At 36.0% G+C, this 21,981-nt stretch overlaps 1 protein-coding gene across 4 annotated transcripts in view; it reads right to left on the bottom strand.

The window, feature by feature from the left end:
- Nucleotides 1-21,981, bottom strand: part of PDS5A (PDS5 cohesin associated factor A) — a 128,271-nt gene that overhangs the window by 26,922 nt on the left and 79,368 nt on the right. For all 4 annotated transcript variants that reach the window (XM_024731636.1, XM_024731639.1, XM_024731637.1 and 1 more), the window contains 7 exons: nucleotides 18,737-18,852; nucleotides 12,544-12,649; nucleotides 9,384-9,544; nucleotides 6,134-6,257; nucleotides 5,149-5,307; nucleotides 2,626-2,694; nucleotides 976-1,112 (listed from right to left, as the gene is read on the bottom strand). In XM_024731636.1, the coding sequence (XP_024587404.1) occupies nucleotides 976-1,112; nucleotides 2,626-2,694; nucleotides 5,149-5,307; nucleotides 6,134-6,257; nucleotides 9,384-9,544; nucleotides 12,544-12,649; nucleotides 18,737-18,852 (872 nt within the window). The remainder of the gene's footprint in view (nucleotides 1-975; nucleotides 1,113-2,625; nucleotides 2,695-5,148; nucleotides 5,308-6,133; nucleotides 6,258-9,383; nucleotides 9,545-12,543; nucleotides 12,650-18,736; nucleotides 18,853-21,981) is intronic.

Below are 21,981 nucleotides of genomic sequence, written 5' to 3'. Positions count from 1 at the left end.
GCCTTTGCTGTACACTGTACATAGTTTCCCCAAATTTAAAACTTCTCATTATCCCTACTCTTCAATCTGTTCATGCAAAGCTACCCTTGGCTTATTTTATGATAAAAATAATTTTTGATTTAGTTTATTTAGTTTTCTTCAGTTTATCAGAGCATTCAGCATCTCTACTGTAATTGTGCATTTCCTATCTCCTCCACTAGAATGCATATTCCTTAGAGGGAGAGATTATTGTGTCTTTAAAAGGCTTGGTAGTACCTGGCATGATAGTGCTCAATAAATACTGAAAGCATAAATACATAGTTAAATCTATCCTCTAACAAAAATTTTAAAGTAAGAATCCATCACAAGTAGAACTTTTCAGTTATTTCAGCTGGACCCTAGTAAATAAAAAAATTTGGCTTTTATTTTCATCTTAAAAGGAACAGAAAGAAGAAATGGTGATCTCACAGATTTGAAGAGTGAACAGGTGTAGAAATGAAACAAAATTTTTTTTGGCATTTGCAGAACCTTGTATAGTCTTCTGCAAACCATTAGGAGGCTGCATCTCTTTCTTCTTTGAACCTACACTGAAATTTTTATTCCCTTCGTGGCAGCAAGACACTCTACTTGTTCAATCACTATACTAGGGTAAGTTCCTTAAAGGCAGGAACGGAATTTTATCTGTTATTGCTGCAATGCTTTTCGTAGTGTTTTGCAAAGAGCAGTAATTCAACAAATATTTAACTGATTCAAATGTTGAAGTTAACTGTAACAATGCTGTAGTGATTATTACTAAAAATTTACTGGAAAAAGGTGTCTTTAGGGATGAAGAAAAATACATGATCATTATTCAGATATAAACCCCAAATAAGTATGTAATATTTAAACACAAAGCACATAGTGCAATTACAACAGTCAATATTAAGTAAATAATTCCTATGTAAGCTCTACCAACATCTTGAGCTAAAAAAACCTGGAAAGGAAGAAAAATCTCACCTGATCTTCTTTTGCTCTGTCAGGTCACCCTCACTAACCAACATCGCTGATAATAACCGAAGAGTTGAATTGGCAGATTTAGATTGGTTGTTTTTCATACCCAACAGCCACCTTACCAGAAGTTTAATTGCCTGTACCTATAAAATATTAACATGCTAAAAAAAGAAAGCAACTTAAAATTCCACTTAAAGGTTAATTTATGTTAATTAGATTAGTGAGATTACTTAGCTGCCGGAAGACATGTTTTATTAAACAAGCCTATAGGATAATAACAATGAGAACTAATACTTATTCTGTTTAATCTATGCCAGGTACTTTCCCCAGAGTTACACATATATTACTTTATTTAATCTCCCAAACAACTCTATGAGAGAGGTTTTTTTTTTTTTTTCCAGTACACGGGCCTCTCACTGTTGTGGCCTCTCCCGTTGCGGAGCACAGGCTTCAGACGTGCAGGCTCAGTGGCCATGGCTCATGGGCCTAGCTGCTCCGCGGCATGTGGGATCTTCCCGGACCGGGGCACGAACCCACGTCCCCTGCATCGGCAGGCAGACTCTCAACCACTGCGCCACCAGGGAAGCCCCGAGAGAGGTATTCTTATTTCCAATAAATAAGGCAACTTAGACACATTACTGTGATAACTTGCCGAAGGTCTGGCTCCTTGAATTCAGACTTTTCATACCTGAACAATTGCTTTTCAAATCATTTAAAAATATATTGTTTAAAAATAACTGAACTATACTGATTACAGTGATTAAAAATAACTATTTAGATAGACTAATATTTTCTGTAGTACTGAAAAACTATTTTGATTAAAAAACTAGGAGATTTCATAGTTATTTGTAGCCATAATTGCTTGGTGGCTTATACTCAAAAGATTGTTATGGAATACATGCAAGAACTAGCTAAAGGATGTAGATATTATTTACTATATTTACTGACAACCTGGAAAAAGGAACTGATGGAATAAATGAGGACTGTGAAGCTACAAGGTGAAATAGATTATCAATCAAGTAAGATGATAATGAAGAAGTCTTGTTTTAAATCCCAAGACTACCACTTTAAACATTAGCCTTCCTGAGGGATAATTTACATCTATCAGAAGTTTTCAATATGATGACAGCCATCTGTTTTTGCCAAGTTAATATTCTTATGCCTGTAGACAGACATTGGTAACGAGGCTAGGCCTGAGGTGCTCTGAGCATCAATATTCTACAATCTCTATGTAAAACAGCCTCACTGAAATTATCTTAGCAAGGCAGGAAGGTCTAAAGAACATGCTGACATACACCTATATGTAAATAAGTCAATGACAACCACAATTTGAGAAACAGTACGCAGGCCTCTCACTGTTGTGGCCTCTCCCGTTGCGGAGCACAGGCTCCAGACGCACAGGCTCAGCGGCCATGGCTCACGGGCCCAACCGCTCCGCGGCATGTGGGATCTTCCTGGACCGGGGCACGATCCCGTGTCCCCTGCATCGGCAGGCGGACTCTCAACCACTGCGCCACCAGGGAAGCCCACAACTTTTGATTTAAAAATAAAGTACCTCATTTAAAATGCTTATTAACTGTTAGGTTTTAAAAAAAAGGGTATCTATAAATGTTCTTTATCTCAACATAAAAGTTATTAAGACCTACACAAATTTACCTTTGCTAGTACTTCAGGGGAAACCTCTTCATCTGGAGACCATAATTTCCCATTCTTCTCACCTGTTGACTATAGACAATTGAATAAATTTAACTTTTAGAAAAAAATTTAAAATTTTGCTCATTAAGTTTTTCATGCTGAACAGTGCAGTGCTCTAGGAAACCCACAGAAAGTCACCAAGTAGGGACTTGAAAAGAAGAACAAAGTTAGAGGGCTCAAACTTCCTGATTTTGAAACTTAACTACAAATCTATGAGAATCAAGACAATGTGGCTGGTACCTATGTAAGTATAGACATATAGACCAATGGAATGAAACAGAAACCCAGAAAACCTCACATATATCACATATATGGTCTACTGATTTTTAACAAAAGTGCTAAGACCATTTATTGGGAAAAGAACAGTCTCCTCAACAAATGGTGCTGGAAAAACTAGATACAGCAACATGCAAAGGAATGAAGCTGGACTATTACCTTATATCATATATAAAAATTAACTCAAAAAAATGGATCAAAGATCTTTACTTAAGACTAAAAAACTCCTAGAAGAAGGTACAGGGGAAAATCTTTATAATCCTGGATTTGGCAAATACCTGACAAAGGTCTAATATTCAGAATATATAAAGAATTTTTACAACTCAACAGCAACAAATTCAATTAAAAGTGGGCAAAAGACTCAATATCCAAAGAACCACCATTAAACACATGAAAAAAAATCTCAACATCATTAGTCATTAGGGAAACAAATCAAAACCACAAGATACTACTTTGCACCTACTAGGATGACTGTTATCAAAAAAAACCAGGAAAGAATAAGTGTTGGCCAAGATGTAAAGAAACTGGAAGCCTTGAGCATGGCTGCTGGGAATGTAAAATGGTACAGCCACTGTGGAAAAATGTTTGGCAGTCCCTCAAAAAGTTTAGCATAGAATGACCATGTGACCCAACAATTCCACTCCTAGGTATATACTCCAAAGATTTGACTTTGGGGACTCAAATGTTCATATCAGCATTATTCACAACAGTCAAAAGGTAGAAAAAACCCAAGGGTCCATCAATAGAAGATAAACAAAATGTAAGTTACACATACAATGGAATACTATTCTGGCATAAAATGAAGTTCTGATACATACTACAACATAGCTGAATCTTGAAACCGTTATGCTAAGAGAAATAAGCCAGACACAAAAGGATAAATATTGTATGATAAGAGGTATCTAGAATAGGCAAATTCATAAAGCAGGAAAATAGAATAGAGGTTACCAGAGTCTGGGGGGAGAGAAGGCAATGGGGAGTTACTGGTTAATAGATACAGAGTTTCTCTCTGAGATGATAAAGTTCTGGAAATAGTGGCAATGGTTACACAACAATGTGGGTGTATATTTTAGGTGGTGGCTTGGGCCATTGTTGAGAGTTGCTTGGCTTTCCTGGGTTAGCCTCTGTGTATACAGGAGGTACACATGTTATTAAACTTCTGTTTGTTTTTTAAACAAAAAACACCCAACAACAAGAATGTGGGTGTATATAATGTAAGAGAACTGTACACTTAAAAAGGGATAAAATGGCAAAGTTTATATTATTTATATTTTACTACACACAAAAAAAGAGAACTATATTAAAATAGAATTTATCAACAATCAAGTCATCATCTAAGAAGCGTCAAATTTCACATCCGTTGCCAGCAATCTATCAGTAGTGCAAAGAACAGATGTATGGAGTAGGAAATGAGGCTTTGGCCATGCTCTTGCATCCCTATCACATCCAAATGGAGGGAGGGAAAAAAGGAGTGCGCTGGCAAGTATTTTTTTTTTAAGTTCCAATACTGAGTGTTCAAAGGCTACTGGACATTTAGAAAGACTAGATAAATTGGATAAGTTAGTACCGCACTGCAAGTCATCCACAATGATCCAGCAGGTAGACTGATTTGTGTCTTCATTCAATAACTCTTTAATTTAGATCTGTTTGGTAAAGTGGTGATTCTTAATCAGACACGTGTTTCAGTAATCATTTGGGGAGCCTTTTCAAGCTATACATCCCAAAGCTCCAACCCAAAGCTAATTAATCAGTATGTGTGCACGCATGTGTGCATGCACACACACACACTTCAATAACTAAGACAGAATACATAATCTAGTGCCGAAAGTGCAATGTAATTATATTTCAAAAAGCTAGTCAAATACAATCCCACTTATACTTTAAACAGTATTTGATAAAACAAAATTCTAGTACTCTAGTTAATTGTCCTTCATAGTGTTTGACTTATATTTTTTACTTCATGATTCATCTATCTCATGTTCTCATTTTTTTCTTTCTTAAAGAAAAGTTAAGTTCTAGTAATAATAGCTACACAGCAGGATGTCATTTGGAAATTTAAGTAAGTAAATAAGGAGGTAAAATATATAATAATTTTAAAGTAAAAGAGAATCATACATAGAGAGAAGCAGAAGTGTTGTTTCTGTGACAAATAAAGATGTAAACAGTCTTAATCTTATGATTCTAAATTTAATTAAATGAGAAACTTACCCTGTCATTCATCAGCAGATCTTTCACAATAAAATTTGCTACTACAGATTTCATTGGGGAAGCAAACTGATCTGGTGCTAACATAGATATGTGGCCCAATGAAACTAATGGAGTTATAAGTTGTTCTGGTACATCAGCATTGAGACTCCTACTGAGTGGCTATAAAAATAAAACAGTCAAAATTACTAGTTTGTTTTATAAATATCTAGACATTGTACAGAAACAGTAAATGTTCCTGAGTCCTCCTGAATTTATCATGCCCCAAAATATCTGTTCTAATGAGATGATCAAAAGTAACTTCAATCATATTAGACATTTGATTCTTATTTCACCTACCGAAATTTAGTAAGATTCAAAGGTAAACAAAGATAAAAGAAAAAAGTAAAGCCCACATACAAGGTAGAAGTAAAAGCAAGAAAATTCCTGCATGGTCAAATCAGCATTATTTTCAAGTCATGTACAATAGTTTTGTTATGTTGTTGAATTTCTTAACCTGTGGGAACATTTTAAATGACCATGGATCATAAAAAATAAGAGTTCATGGGTTCTGTTCATATTGTATCCAATTTATGATAATAGGAATACTTTTCCAGTAGTGGAATCAGGCAAAGGATCATACATAAGGAAAGGCAAACAGAACTAATTTTCAAGTAGCATTGTCCAGAATTTTAAACTGGGTGGTTCAAAGTCATCTACTGATAGTTTCTTAAACTAAACGGACCACTGAGCCAATAAAGCTAAAATTAAGTAAAATGTTGTAACACAAAACATACCAAACATCTTTCAATATGTAGTATTTGGTTATATAGTCTGATCTAAAGGCTGGGAATATCTAAAGTGCTGAATTAAAACAAAGAGTCCCTGCTCCCATGGAATTTATATTCTAGAGTGGGACTAAATAGCTAAAAAACCAACTTTCTATCTTCATCAAACAACAGAGCATGAAAATAAAAATCAACAACACATCCTATGTAATTATATATACCTCAAAAATCTGTGCAAGCTGTACTTCTTTATTTGTGAATATGGCATGTATACAGTGAACGGCCTGTTTTGCTTGGTGGGGAGTACCTCTCTTTGCTTTCTGATGTAAGATGGGAATTAAGGTCCTGCAAAAAATAATAATCAGTTAAAAAAAAAAAAAGCCCATAAACCACAAGTAGTTCTTCTGGTTGTCTCCTACTTCATCTGCAGTAACTATCTGGATGTATGCTGGTAGAAAGCCTCTCTTCTAAATTACCTGATCTATAAAAAGATCTAAAACTCCTTCCCTGTCCCCAAGTATAATCCCAGAAATACAATGCCTCAAAAAAAAGGGCTACTACAGAAGACAATTTTCATTTTAAAGCCACCTCATGAATATGAAGAAATAAACAAGCCACCCTTAATTTATAATCTAAAATTGCCCCATGCTATATTTTTACATTTATTTTCTGAGAAAATATTCCTAAATTTTCCACTTCCCTTTCACAATTCCCTTCAGTTATATTTAAAAAAATTTTTTTAAGAATCAAGTGTTTTTCTGTTTTTGTTTTTTTAAATATTTATTTATTTATGGCTGTGTTGGGTCTTAGTTGCAGCATGCAGGATCTTTTGTTGTGGCTTCTCTCTAGTTGTGGCGCGTGGGCTCCAGAGTGCATGGGCGCAGTTGCAGTGCGAGGGCTCTCTAGTTGTGGTGCATGGGCTCCAGAGTGTGTGGGCTCTCTAGTTGTGGTGCAGGGGCTCAGCAGTTGCGGCTCATGGGCTTAGTTGCCCCAGGGCACGTGGGATCTTAGTTCCCTGACCAGGGATCAAACCCGTGTCCCCTGCATTGGAAGGCAGATTCTTAACCACTGGACCACCAGGGAAGTCCCCTGTTCAGTTATTTTAAAGCAACCATGGGGGGAAATAAAGTAGCAAAAGGCCAAGTTACATTAAAAAACAGAAATGAACATACCAGTGAAAGAGAGTATGCAAGGATATAGACAATACATAGGTAGAAAAGTAACAAAAACTTCTAACAATTATTGAGTACTTGTGCTAAGCACCCTTCTAAGTGGTGTTTTTAAAACAAAACAAAACATGGATTAATTAAATCAATCCTCACAATCACCCAAAGACTATTATTATGATCATTAAACAGATGAGAAAACTAAAGCACAAACATATTATTTATGTAAGCTTCTTAAGGTGACAGAGATAGGAAATGGTGGCATTAAGATTTAAAGATAAACATTTCTGGTCAGGGAACTAAGATCCCACGTGCAGCGGGGCAACTACGGAGCCTGTGCGCTGCCAACTACGGAGCCCATGCGCTCTGGAGCCCACGTGCCACAACTAGAGTGAAGCTCATGTGCCACAACTAAGACCTGACGCAGCCAAAATTTAAAAAATAAAATAAATGAAATAAAATGGAAACTTTTTTAAAAAGATAAACATTTCTGTTCCAAATCCATGCACTTAACCACCACACTGACACTGAAGATTTACAACAATCTTTCTATAGAATATGGAAATACGTATTACAGTCAATGCATTAAAATTGGCATACACATCAAATAGATAAAACATTCATAAAATAAATATCAAAATGTTAACACTGACTCTTTCTTTTCCTTTATATTTTCTAAAGTTTCAGCTTTTTACAATGATCTTATAAGTAGTTTTTTAAATCAGAAGAAAATCTGTAAAGCAAAACAAATATTTAAGGAAAGATACTTGTCATATATTTAATGCAATAAGACTACTTCATGAAGGTCAATGATATCAAATGCAATGGTGACAAAGGGTCCTCTTATAATAATGGGAGGCTAGACATTAAGAGCAATGCACCTCAAAGAAAAAACGGGAACATATGCTGGTCAGTCTAAGTCAAATTTGATATTTATGAATATGACACATTTCCCTCCCTGCAGTTTAGAATAATGAGAAGGATTTTCATGCCAAAATAGCTTCCTTGACTAGCACTGTTTAAGTCTTTCTTTGAAATTCATTTATCAGGGGAACAGTTCTTGTAAATAACACCAGTTAGTAACAAAAGAAGATACAGTGTTGATCAAATTGTTGTTAAATATATTATTAATTCTTCTTAGCCTAATGAATGGACGATGCATAGGTCAAGTTTAACCTTTCTCCTTGTTTTTCTAGTGTGCTACAATCCAGTGATGCCACCAGTGTTGTTACTGAGGTCTGCAGTGCTGTGCTTCTCTGCTTTTTCAGTGATTCTCTCCTTCCTTCCCCATTAGTCTTAAGAACAAGAGGTTTTAGTCCTTGTGTCCAAAGTTAACTCTTCCACTGCTTCCTCTGGGATAGAATTCCTTTAAGAATAAATCCTTTACCTTAAAAAAGTATAGGTTTTCCCACCTTGAAAAACTCACAAATTAACTTTATCCTGTGTCAATGATCTTTTTCTATAATGTACGAAGATAAAATTATCATTTCTAGACTATAAACTCCTTAAGAGCAGGGACTGACAGTGGTAATCTTTTATATTAGCCAGTACAGTGCCGACAACAAAGAGACTGTACAATAAATGTTGAGTTATTTCTCAAATTAAACTATTAGCTTACAAATTCAATAAAAACTTTTAGGAGTCATGAGTCCTCTTGTCCTATTATTACCTCGTAAGGAAAAACGGGTTTAATTTGGATTTACCCCAGTCTATTTACATATATATAATAACATCCGATTATAATAGCTATCAGCAATGTGTTCTTCCTCCAAAAGACATCAGCACAATTTTGATCCTAAGGCAAGCTCTTTAAGATGCCAAAGTAAAAATACCAAAACATACTTCATTCTTATGAGGAGAGGGGAGGTAGTCTAGAAGAAGAGACAAAAGCACCATGGCCAACAACTAAGCAACTAATAAACATTTTATTAAGCACACTACTTGATTATCCAATTCTTGGGTGGGATATGAAGGTAGTAGTTATTGAATTTGGAGTTGGAGAGAAAAAGATAAATTAGGAAGATATATTAATCCTAAATTCTATACTAACTTTTGATTGTTAATATTAATATTTTGAAATCATGTTGCTTAAACAAAGTTTCAGGTTGTTCCTCTGCCCATATTCTAATGGTAGAGGAGGTGTGTGAGGCCGAGAAAAGATGAAAACAAAAGATACAGTAAAGTAGCTTCTAAATAAAAGTTGTCCTTCCTCTCTCCTATCTTCCTAAGGAAAAGGGAAACAATGATCCTATGACTCCCAAACTTGGAAAACTTTTGTGTTTACCATGAGAAAAAACATACTCACGATCGTATCTGGGGTAGGTCTGTTTCTATTTTGTGGCCTGTATTTCTAAAAATTTGTATAGCAGCTTCTGCTACCTTGTCATCTTCCATTCTGAGGCACTGTAACAGGGACTCATATGTCTCTGCAGAGTGGAACGAGGTAGGATGTGTGAAAGACAGAACCTAGAGGAATAGATATAACTTTATAAGTACAGACAATGGTTTTAATCCATTAAAAGAAGAGAACTATTTTCTACTACAAATAAAATTTTAAATTATGGGCTGCATATGCTAGCAATACAACTAAGATTATATCTTGCAGTCTCCCTTGAAGTTGAGTTGTGTCTAATGATTCCTGATATACAGCCCTTGCTATATTTTCTTCTTCACCTCTTAGTCTATTCTGATACTGGGAATGTGGAAAATGTGGCTCCTTTTCGTGGAGTGATACTGTGATGCGAACAAAATGCTAACACTGAGCTTTATTTCACTGGCAAAAAGATACTCTATAAGGAAATATTTTAAATGAAATCCATCACAAAAAGTTCACTCATCATAACTAAAAACAAAGAAGCCATTATTGGGAACTCTTAATCACGATTACAAACATATAAATAATTATTCCCTTTATTGAGACGTAAGTTCCAGGCTATCCTTAAGGAATTTACAGCAAGTTAGATACGTATCTACAAAGTTTACCTTCCACGAAGTAGAAACAATTTAGTTAGCATAATATAGGCAGTAAGGGCTAAAAGTAGAAAAATAAGGAGGTGGGGGGAATGGAGTATGTAAACCCTCATTAACTTATTAAATAAACATTGTTTTTTCTTTTTTTTGGCTGCATTGGGTCCTCATTGCTGTATGCGGGCTTTCCCCAGCTGCAGCGAGCGGGGGCCACTCTTCACTGCGGTGCACAGACTTCTCACTGAGGTGCACGGACTTCTCACTGCGGTGGCCTCTCTTGCTGCAGAGCACAGCCTCCAGGCGCACAGGCTTCAGCAGTTGTGGCTCCCGGGCTCTAGAGCGCAGGCCCAGCAGTTGTGGCGCATGGGCTCAGCCACTCTGCAGCATGTGGGATCTTCCCGGACCAGGGCTCGAACCCGTGTCCCCTGCACTGGCAGGCAGACTCCCAACCACTGCACCACCAGGGAAGCCCAGCATTTTTTTAATGTGTTATAAAGTGGAGAAAGTGTCTCATTTGGTAGGGTTTACGGTGATAATATTTAGTTATAAGGTTTTAATTATTCATAGAAAAATGGAGATTTAAATTTGAAAATTTGAATCAAACAACCTATTAAAAACATTTGCCTTAAAGATGACTTTACTCTTAAAAGTATTTAAACAGGGCTTCCCTGGTGGCGCGGTGGTTGAGAGTCCGCCTGCAGATGCAGGGGACATGGGTTCGTGCCCCGGTCTGGGAAGATCCCACATGCCGCGGAGCGGCTGGGCCCGTGAGCCATGGCCGCTGAGCCTGCGCGTCTGGAGCCTGTGCTCCGCAACGGGAGAGGCCACAACAGTGAGAGGCCCGCGTACTGCAAAAAAAACCCCAAACGAACAAAAAAATTAAAAAAAAAAAGTATTTAAACATATTACTCCATTACTAAAAATATAAAGTCTTTCTCATGAAGAATCACATCAGTTCTTTCCATGAAATATTTAAGGGAATTCCCTGGCGGTCCAGTGGTTAGGACTCCACGCTCTCACTGCTGAGGGCCCAAGTTCCATCCCTGGTCGGGGAACTAAAATCTCACAAGCTGCTCAGCACGGCCAAAAAGAAAAAGAAAAAAAGATATTTAAGACCATTGCAGGGGCTTCCCTGGTGGCGCAGTAGTTGAGAGACCGCCTGCCGATGCAGGGGACACGGGTTCGTGCCCCGGTCTGGGAAGATCCCACATGCCGCGGAGCGGCTAGGCCCGTGAGCCATGGCTGCTGAGCCTGCGAGTCCGGAGCCCGTGCTCCGCAACGGGAGAGACCGCAACAGTGAGAGGCCCGCGTACCGCAAAAAAAAAAAAAAGACCATTGCAATACAAACCCATCACTCTCTTTTCTGTCTAATGTCCATTGCACTGGTTTGTTTCTTCTCCTTTAGTTCATATGTTGTAATGATATAAATGTCTCTTAGCCTTTATTTATTTTTTTATTATTATTTTTAATAAATTTATTTTTGGCTGCATTGGGTCTTTGTTGCTGCACATGGGCTTTCTCTAGTTGTGGCGAGCGGGGGCTATTCTTCGTTACGGTGCACAGGCTTCTCACTGCAGTGGCTTCTCTTGTTGCGGAGCTCGGGCTCTAGGCGCGCAGGCTTCAGTAGTTGTGGCTCTTGGGCTCTAGACCTCAGGCTCAGTAGTTGTGGCGCACAGGCTCAATAGTTGTGGCTCGTGGGCTCTAGAGTGCAGGCTCAGTAGTTGTGGCACGTGGGCTTAGTTGCTCCACGGCATGTGGTATCTTCCATGTCCTCTGCATTGGCAAGTGTGTTCTTAACCACTGTGCCACCAGGGAAGCCCATGTCTCTTAGCCTTTAATTTCTTCTATTTACTCCATCTAACAAAAGCTCTATCAAGTGCTGTATCATTTTAAAAAGGAGTGTTAAATGCCCTTGATGGTACCTTTCTGCCCCAATGGCACTCCACAATCTAGAACCAACCTTGTCTTCCATTACTCCCCAAAGCAATACTTTTATCTAGTCAGACTACACTCACAACAATCCCTAAAACATGCCAAGAATTATTCTCTTTGATGATGCTGTGTTCCCCCTAGATTAAATCATGTCTCTTACTAATTGTTCAATTCTCTTAATTCTTTGGCATCTATTATGTTTACCAACTGTTTAAAAAAATCACAATCAGATAGATGATGTCTTATAGTAATTTCCTGTGAACAGTCCTATTACCCCAGATGCAGGTTATTTGAAAGATAAGACTAGATTATTTAGCACGTACTGTTACAAGCATAGCAGACACGCAAATGATGTATGGAACAGCAAAACCCATAAAATTATTATTTTATAATGTAAAATAATTATATTATTATAATGTAGAAAACGTGTTATTTTTATAAAATATGATTTCTATTACAAATTTTAATCTTTTGAATAGTTTCCAATGAAATAAAGCCTGACTCTTGCATATCCTTAAGGGGATTCAAATTATGACTGCAGAAAAGACAAACTGTTTCAAAAATACCTTAAGAAGTTCAAGTCCTGAACGAATAGCTGTATCTGGACTTACACCCTCCTCTTCATCATCTGCTGTCCCCTCTATTGATTTATTCATTAGTTTTACCAGTGCACTATTAAAGTAAGAAAATCTAAATTAGTAACACTACTATATTAGTAACTATATCCTAATTACATTGTAGCAGACATACACAGAATCTAAACAACAAATTCAAATATCTTCTGGAAGAAAAAGTTATTTTGTGACTTTAAATTTTGCTCTCTACATAACAACAGAGCTTATTTTTAGTTTATCTGCCCCACCCATGTATAATAAGAGTAATTCTACTGAAAAACAACAAAACTAAAATTAAATGACACATGTACTGGAAATATATTTTTATAAGTATAAGCAATGTAATATTCATACCCATATATAGAGATCATTTGCAATTTTAAGAAAAACAGTAAAGATGGCAGTTACTAAATGGACAAATGACAATGCACTCAAAGCAAAAAAACATAGCAAACACTCACATGGACAAAGGCATTAATCACTTATAATTAACACTGAATCGGTAATTCCATTCCTAGAGATTTATAACAAAGAAATTTATAACAATTCATGAGAAGCATCATGCTAAATATATCCATAAACATTGATCAATTAAAAACTATTTAATTGTCCAACATTATTGAATTAGTTTTCAAATATACCTAACCACCACAAAATGGAATATTGCCTGGTCAACATGATACTATTTTAAGTAAAAACAAAACATGACCTTTGTTTTTGAAACTTCAATTCTTCATCAGTAAACTGAAGAAGGATATTAAACTCTGAGGATATTAAATTATTACAGCAAATGGCCTAGTACAGGCAAATATTCAACAAATTTAGCTTTCACCCTACCCCAACACAAACCTCTTCCCCATTAGGAGTCACTCCTTATTTACCTCCACCTCCTTCAGCCCCAGGCATCTACTAATCTACTTTCTGTTGCTATACACATTTGCCTATTCTAAATATTTCATATAAATGGACCCATGTAATATGTGGTCTCTGTGAGTGACTCCTTTCATTTAGCATACTGCTCTTTAGGTTCATCCTTGTTGTAGTATGTATCAGTACTTCATTCATTTTAATTCTGGATAATGTTCCAATGTCTGCACATAAGATATTTTATTTATCCATTCATCAGTTGATGGTCCATTTGGGACATTCTATTTTTTGGCTATTATGAATAACATTGCTATAAACATTTATATACAGATTTTGTATGGGCATATATTTAGGAGTGGAATTGCAAGGTCATATGGTAACTCTACGCTTAAGTATTGGAGGAACTGTCAAACTGTTTTCACAAGCAGCTCCACCACTTTACATTCTCACTAGCAATACATGAGGGTTCCAATTTTTCTACATCCTCACCAACTCATCATTTTGATCACAGCCATCTAGTGGGTGTAAAGTGGTGAATCATTGTGGAGATACATACATAAAACATTGCCATCTCCACAAAAACCTGCCTTATGCCTCTTCTGTGGTCAATTCCCTTTTCCTACCCTGGCAATAATAACTGATCTGCTTTCTGTCAATATAATTTTACCTTTTCTAAAGTTTTACATATTTTGTGTCTGAAAACTTTTATGTGACGTAATGCTTTTGAGACTCCTCCATGTTGTTGCATAGAAATCAGTGGTTCGTTCCTCTTTGTTGCTGAGAAGTATTTCGTTGTATGGATATTCCACAGTTATGTTTATCCAATTACCAACTGATTGACTTCTGGGTATTTCTATTAAAGACATAAGTAAAGCTGCTAAAAGCAGTTAAGTATAGGTCTTTATGGGAAGTATGTTTTCTTTTTTTTTTTTATGATGTTTTCTTTTCTTATAGGCAAATGTCTGCCCCATTGGGATTCCTGAGTCGTAAGGTAATGTATGTACATTTAATGTACAACAAACTGCTTTAAATATCACCAACACATGGTTAGGTAAGTCTACATACTCACCAATACTTTGTAGACAGTATCTTTAATTTTAGCCATTCTAGTGGGTGTGTAGTGGTACTTCTCACTCTAATTTGAATTTGCATTTCCCCAATGAGTAATAAGGTTGATTGTCTTTTCTTGTGCTTATTTACTATTTGTATGTTTTATTTGATAAAGTATCTGTTCAATTTTTTTGGCCATTTTAAAGTTGGTTTGTTTGTCTTATCTCCCCGTCTGTGGCTTGACCTTTCTTTTTCTTAATGATGCCTTGCAGAGAGGAAAAAAATAATTAACTTTTCTCTCATTGTTTGTACTCTTTATGTCCCATCTAAAATCTTGCTCACCCTGTTATTTTGTTTTAGAATGGTTACCTCTGACATTATACATTTAAAAAAAATTATTTCCAATTTGAGAAAAATATTCTGAATTAAGCTTTCTATTAGAAGGAAATCCCATAAAAGGCATGAATTTATTAACACGATTACAAATGTGTTTGATAAAATTTACAAATGTATCTGACTACTCATAATAGAGCCCGTGCATGCATTTATTTAATAAGTATTTATTGACTACCTACTGTGTGTGAAGTCTTAGGGTCTATCCTGGAAATACAGTGCAAAACAAGACAGGCATAATCTCTGTTTTCATTACAATGTGGGTGGGATCACCCTTATGAGTCAAAAAGCTATTTGGGTGAGACAGACCCAAATCTTGAAGCCAGAACTATAGTCCTTCCTCTTATGAAAGTATTCTTCCTCATTTCTAAATTAGATAAATAATATACACTCCATATACTTCACAGAGTATGATGAAGCAAAAGATCATCACCAATCCAAATGCATGTTCAAAACTGCTTGGGAAATTATCCATGTGTCCGTTTCTCTCTATCCTATATAACAACTGTTAAAAATCTTTACCATTCTAACTCAGGTCTATTTTTTAAATCCTTCCACTGAGCAGACTACCTCACTGTTGACATAAAGGAGAACAATGGAGGCTTTGAGTGAAAACTGTAATTTTCCATATCCTATTTTCTAACCTCCTTTAATGCCACAGGGGAAGATTTTCTTCTTCCTGTTCCATTTCTTTAGGGATGGTGCTCTATCCTAGTTCTATTCCCCTTACCCCATCTTCAACCTCTCTTCTTTCCTTTTAGCACCTTTTAAAGGTATGCAAATATTCAAAATCCCTTCATTAAAAACAAGAAAAGACCCTTCTTCAACCTTACTCTCTTTCCATCAGCTCATTTTTCTCCTTTACTTTTTATAGCTAAACTGTCTATACTAGCTGTCCCCAAATCCCAATTTATCTCCTATAGCAGTTTAGAAGGGTGATAATCGTATATATCCCTTTGATTTTCTCAGACCTCAAGATGGCCAAGTGGTATCTAGTGGGCTCCTACTCAGCTAGGCCAGTCACCTCTAGACTTGAGCAGTCTTCTCTGCTCAAATACTGTAATTTTCTTTGTGTACCATGATGTGGGGTGGAAGGACTATCCTATGCCCTTCTCAATCCATGGTAATCTGGATTTGTCCTTGCTAACCCAAAGAAACTATTCCGGGCATTGTAGTGGTTTTCTATTTTTAAATTCAGTGGATATTTGAATTTACTATTTTACTCTGGGCAGTATCTGACCCCTGACCTCTTTTGACCATGCCCTCTTAAAAAACATCTTTTAATTTAATAAATTCCTTTTATTCTGCCAGCCTTTTAATTGTTAATATTCCTCAGGATTCAGTCCTCAACCTTTCTCTTTCTAAATTTTACCCTCTCCCCAGGTTTCAATCATTATTACAATCACTACTTCATTTTCAACCACTATCTACAGACCAATAACTAACTGTAGCATGCATATGTGTATTTGTATGTACATAAGTCTGGGGGAAATATACTAAAATAAATAAATGTATTTTAAAGTTATACTTAGAATGATTTTCTACTATTCTCAATGCTTCCTTCCCAAATCCTTCATTATGGCTGAAGTATATGCAATTTTCTAAATAATTCTTGATTCCTTTTGCCTTTGTTCTTTTGTGTCTGCTATTTTTCTTCCTAGAATAGCTATTAACATTCATTTAGCACTTAACTATGTGTGAGGCATTATGCTAAGTGTTCTACATACCTATATGTTATTTAAGCCTCTCAAAAACTTCACTTAGTAATTATTATTGTTCTTATCTTAAAGATGAGTAATTTAAATAACCTGCTCAATGACACAGGGCTAATGGCCTGGTCTGCTCTTCTCCTGCAATCTTCACCTGGCTGATCTCTATAATTCCTACTGATCATTCACTACCCATATTAAGTGCCATCTATTTCAGGAGCCTTTTCTAATAACAAATACATTTCACACAATTCAGGTTAGGTAACTCTCCTTCCCCAATTGCCCGATGTACTTTAAAAATCACTTCTCTAAAGGTATGTTTAATGAATAAATAAACCCTCTGTTTGCAATTTATATTCTCCATGAAAATTTGGTTACATGGAAGGAATCTTATATGACATATATTTCTCAGTAAAATTAATAAATTGGAATTTTGTATAAAATTAGTCTCTTAGACATCCTAACCATAAGTTAGTTGGTTTTTCTGAGCCCAAACAATCATGACACTACTGAAAAAACTGAGTTTTTGGTCTTTTAAGACTGGAGATCAAACACTAGCTTATTATAATTTAGTAAAGTAATGAAACTCTGTGAGGCCTCATGGAGACAAATACCAAAGGCTTCCTGATGCCAATTATATGTCTCTTTCAAAATCAATATGCAAAGGAAAGAGTGCCTACCATTTCCTTGAATTACCCCATTAAAACCAAACGGTATAGAGCAAAGGACACTGACACTGAAAACAATAAATCTCAGTTTAAGTTATGGTTTTTGCTATTACCCAGCTGTAAAAAAACCACCTGGTCTCTCTCAGAACCTTAGCTTTCTTACTTGCAAATAAGGAAATTAAAAGATAAGGAGATCTTAGCTAAAAAAAACAAGAAAACTCCACAAAGAAACCCCTACAAACATCACCATTACGAGCTTAATTGTGTACCCCCAAATTCATTGTGTTTAAGTCCTAACCTCCAGTACAGCTCAGGATGTGACTGTACTTGGAAATAGAGCCTTTAAAGAGATAATTAAGGTAAACTGAGGTCAAATGGGTGGGGCATAATCTCAAATGATTGGTGTCCTTATGTGAAGAGGATGTTAGGAGACAGACATGTGAGGAAAGCAAAGTTATCTCTGCATCCCATGGAGTGAGGCTTCAGAAGAAATCAAACTCGCTGATACCTTGAATCTTGGACTGCTAGCCTCTAGAATATGAGAAAATAAATTTCTGTTGTTTAAGTCACACAGTCTGTGGTCTTTTGTTATGGCAGCCCTAGCAAACTAATACAATTGGAATTTCAATACAACCAAAGCAGTGATTCACATAAGATAAAATAACAGCTAGAACCAGGTCTCCTAATCCAAAGAAAAGAGAATCAATAAATGCTATTTAGTTACCCAACATAAAAAGATATGTAGATAATCTACTGGAAAAATGGTTAGTGCAAGGGAAAAGCATTCTCAGAAGTTTACAACAGAAAATCATTAGAAACAAGTGAAATGCATGAAATTATGGGAACAGTTAATTAAAAACAATAGCTGTCAATGTCTATTATGCTAGTCTGCTTACTTTTTGCATATTATCACTAATTTTCACATTCATGTAACAAGATGTTATACCCATATTAAAGTTAAAAATAAACTAAAAACTCAGATAAAGTAGGGCCAAAAAACTGGTAAGTAATACACATGTGTTTAGAAAGCAGATTAGTCTAATGGCAATCTTTTGCTACCTTCAAACTATTATTCTGTTTTTCACATATCTCAAGTGAACGGTAATATAATACACACTAAAGAACACTATATGGCCATGAAAACTGTTAAGAAAACTCAAAGGCTGATGATAGCCTATAGATTTAAAATTTTCTTCCTTCTCATGTTCCAGGTTTTCTTTAATGAGCACATACAAGCTAAAAATAAACACAAGAACTCAAAAAAATCAATAGTGAAGCAAACCAAAGATCAAAAAATGAACTTTGGTCCTTCTTTCAACTTCAATGATATATGCTTCTGCCTTTAAAAAGGTGTACAGGAAACCTTTTTAGGTCTCCTTGGGGACCCAGAATTTAAACTTACAACACTGTAGTTTCAGATTATATTCTATTTATGAGTGAATATATTTCCTAGCTTACCTGATGGCTTCTGAATCAATGTGCACAGGTGCAATTCTTTCCAACAGAAATTTGACCATTTCTAGAAAAGGATTTGTTGGCTGCTTAGGATTTGCAAGTTTCCGGGCTATTTCTCTCTACAGAAAGGAAAAGAGTTTTTACAGTAAGTATCATCCTCTTTCATGTTTTTCAAAATGAAAATGATCACAGGCAACAAAAGCATTTAAAGATTCAAAACCATCAGGCGTAAAAAAGCCCTTTTCCTGCTTTACAGCCTGACTAAAATGATATACTCATTAGGCAATCACTAGAAAACCTGGACTGTAGAGAAAAGGAAGGGGGTGACAAGGTATGATTTATGCCCTTTGTCTCATATTTCTCCCATAAAATTAGTACCTTGTAAACAATCTTTTTAATGCTCTACTTTTGAAAAAATTAAAACAATTTATACTTTCATGGGTTTCATTGGTTTATTTCATAGTTTGAAAAAATACTTTTATTTCAGTCAACAATTTGCTTTTTTTTTTTTAAAGAGGGGAAGACTTGTAAGTGTATAAAGTTTTTCAGCTCTGGAAGAACATAGTTGAGTTCAAAGATGGTGGCATTACATCAAAGAGCTCCTACAAAGAAAAGATATTACTGCTGGAACTTTCTAAAGAATATAAAGACTTAATGTTTGTAAAGACTGAGTTCTCCAAAGACAAGGTTAAATTTACAATGTGCTGGGCACTGGGGTAAGAAATTTACTTTAATAACAAGGCTTTTAATTGACTATCTCTGATGAATAGGTGTAAAATGTTAGCTAACAAGATAAAGCATATTATAAGTGCTTTCTGAACTATAAAGCAATAACAAATGATAGTCACTCTATTAATTTTTGGTAAAAAAAAATTTTAAGGATATTTGTCCAAGGGGATAAAGGAGAAAGGAAAAAAATTTCTATTGTAGTTTCAGTAACATCTTGACACAAATTAACTATAAAGGTCACATTAAATTAGATACCACCCATATTTGTTATTAGAGTGTAAATCCAAAGGACTGAGATTCTGAAGAAAATTTATTAGTCACTAGGAGATGCTTGATTTATTTTGCAAGCTGTAATTAATCAAGCAAAATTTCAGCATTTGAGAAAATAAAAATATTTTAGGGAGTGCTTAGTTAGGCCTTATATACTTTGCTCTAAACCACAGATACACATGTAAAATCAACTTAAATACTCTACTATCTTTTTTTTTTTTTTGCCGTACGCGGGCCTCTCACTATTGTGGCCTCTCCCGTTGCGGAGCACAGGCTCCGGACGTGCAGGCTCAGCGGCCATGGCTCACGGGCCCAGCCGCTCCGCGGTATGTGGGATCTTCCCGGACCAGGGCACGAACCTGTGTCCCCTGCATCGGCAGGCGGACTCTCAACCACTGCGCCACCAGGGAAGCCCCTCTACTATCTTTTGAAATCAGACTTATTTTGTGCAGGTCTCCCAAAGAGGCGATTTTGCCCGACTTCGTATAAAATTTAGTTGCTTTAACATAAGATAAAGTCAAGTGATTGTCTAACAACAAATATGCCACTGGAAAATTGCTAGGCAAACTATATAGTCAGTACTAAAAAATGTAAAAACTAGGCATTAGGAAAGAGTTACAGTAATACATATGTAAGCATAAGAAAAATAAAGGAAATACTAACAGGAAAAAGAATAAATCACATTTAAGCACAGTAATAGCACTATATAAAATACACCAATGCATGTAAATAATAATATTAAGGCACAGTTTTAAAAACCTGACATTTTTGTATTCCCATGTAACAATCTTACATTTAAGTAATCCTTCAAACCATATTTTATGTATGTAATATTTCGGTAATCTCTTATAACAATTATTTTAAAATAATATATGTCATAATCATAAGTGATACTGGGGATAAGCAACAAGCCAAATTAGTATGTGGCAAGTAAGCAGCAACAAATAAACAGTTTCCTTGTTTTCTTTACACACTCCAGAAAAAAAAAGGGGTACTCACACATACTTCCAATACACAAACAGAAACATCAGATAAGGATGTTTTACAACTGAAAAGTAGTTGAGAACTACTTCTGAGAAGTAACCATATGTAATCCTTTTAGGAAATGACAGCAGAAAGAGTAAGAAAATTAATTCTTTCTATATTCCTGACAATGCCTCAGAAATTTCTGAGCAAATCTATGCTATCACTGCAGATTGATATTTACTAGTTACAATTACATAAGTTGTTTAGAATACTTAAGCACTCTTAAGGTATATCAAAGAAATAAGGAAATAGCCCCTATTCTCAAGCAGTTTATAATTTACTAATTTGTTATTACAAAAAAATTTTTAAAGCTTTAAAAAAATGCTGCATCTATATATCTCCTTTCTTTTTCATACATATCTGCTTTCTCATTTTGACAATAAGAAATACCTATTTGTTTAAAAAAAAAAAAAAGTGGACTTCCCTGGTGGTGCCGTGGTTAAGAATCTACCTGTCAATGCTGGGGACACTGGTTCGATCCCTGGTCCGGGAAGATCCCACATGCTGCAGAGCAACTAAGCCCGTGTGCCACAACTACTGAGCCCACGTGCCACAACTACTGAAGCCCACGTGCCTAGAGCCCATGCTCCGCAACAAAGAGAAGCCACCGCAATGAGAAGCCCACACACCGCAACAAAGAGTAGCCCCCGTGTGCCACAACTAGAGAAAGCCTGCATGCAGCAATGAACACCCAACACAGCCAAAAACAAATAAATAATTTTTTTTTTTAAATTTAAAAAGTTAAAAAAGAAAGTATTCTTTCACATACACGGTATTTCCTCTTGTATAATTTACTGCTTTCCTAGCTAATAAAAATGATTCCTGACGGACTTCCCTGGTGGTCCAGTGGTTAAGACTCCGTGCTCCCAATGCAGGGAGCCCGGGTTCGATCCCTGGCCAGATCCCATATGCCGCAACTAAGAGATCCCGCATGTCACAACTAAAAAAAAAAAAAGATCCCACATGCTGCAATGAAGATACCGCATGCAGCAACAAAGATCCCATGTACCAGCAGTGCAGCCAAATAAATTAAAAAACAAAGGCTTCTGCGTTAAAAAAAAAAAAAGATTCCTGAAAGGATTTGTATTATCAATATTTTTCTGTAGCTGGAATCAGTAAACTAGATAAAACACATCTCTCACAAGAAATAATTTCCAAAGCTTTAACTTTCATGTTAGTGACCTATTCTTTTGGATTCCTGGGCCCAATTCCAACATGGTGAA

This window comes from Neophocaena asiaeorientalis, unplaced genomic scaffold (genome assembly GCF_003031525.2).
Source record: "Neophocaena asiaeorientalis asiaeorientalis breed wild unplaced genomic scaffold, Neophocaena_asiaeorientalis_V1.1 scaffold39, whole genome shotgun sequence".
Lineage (NCBI taxonomy): Eukaryota > Metazoa > Chordata > Mammalia > Artiodactyla > Phocoenidae > Neophocaena > Neophocaena asiaeorientalis.
The sequence above is the reverse complement of the archived record's forward strand: the minus strand, read 5'-3'. Positions and strand labels throughout refer to the sequence as shown.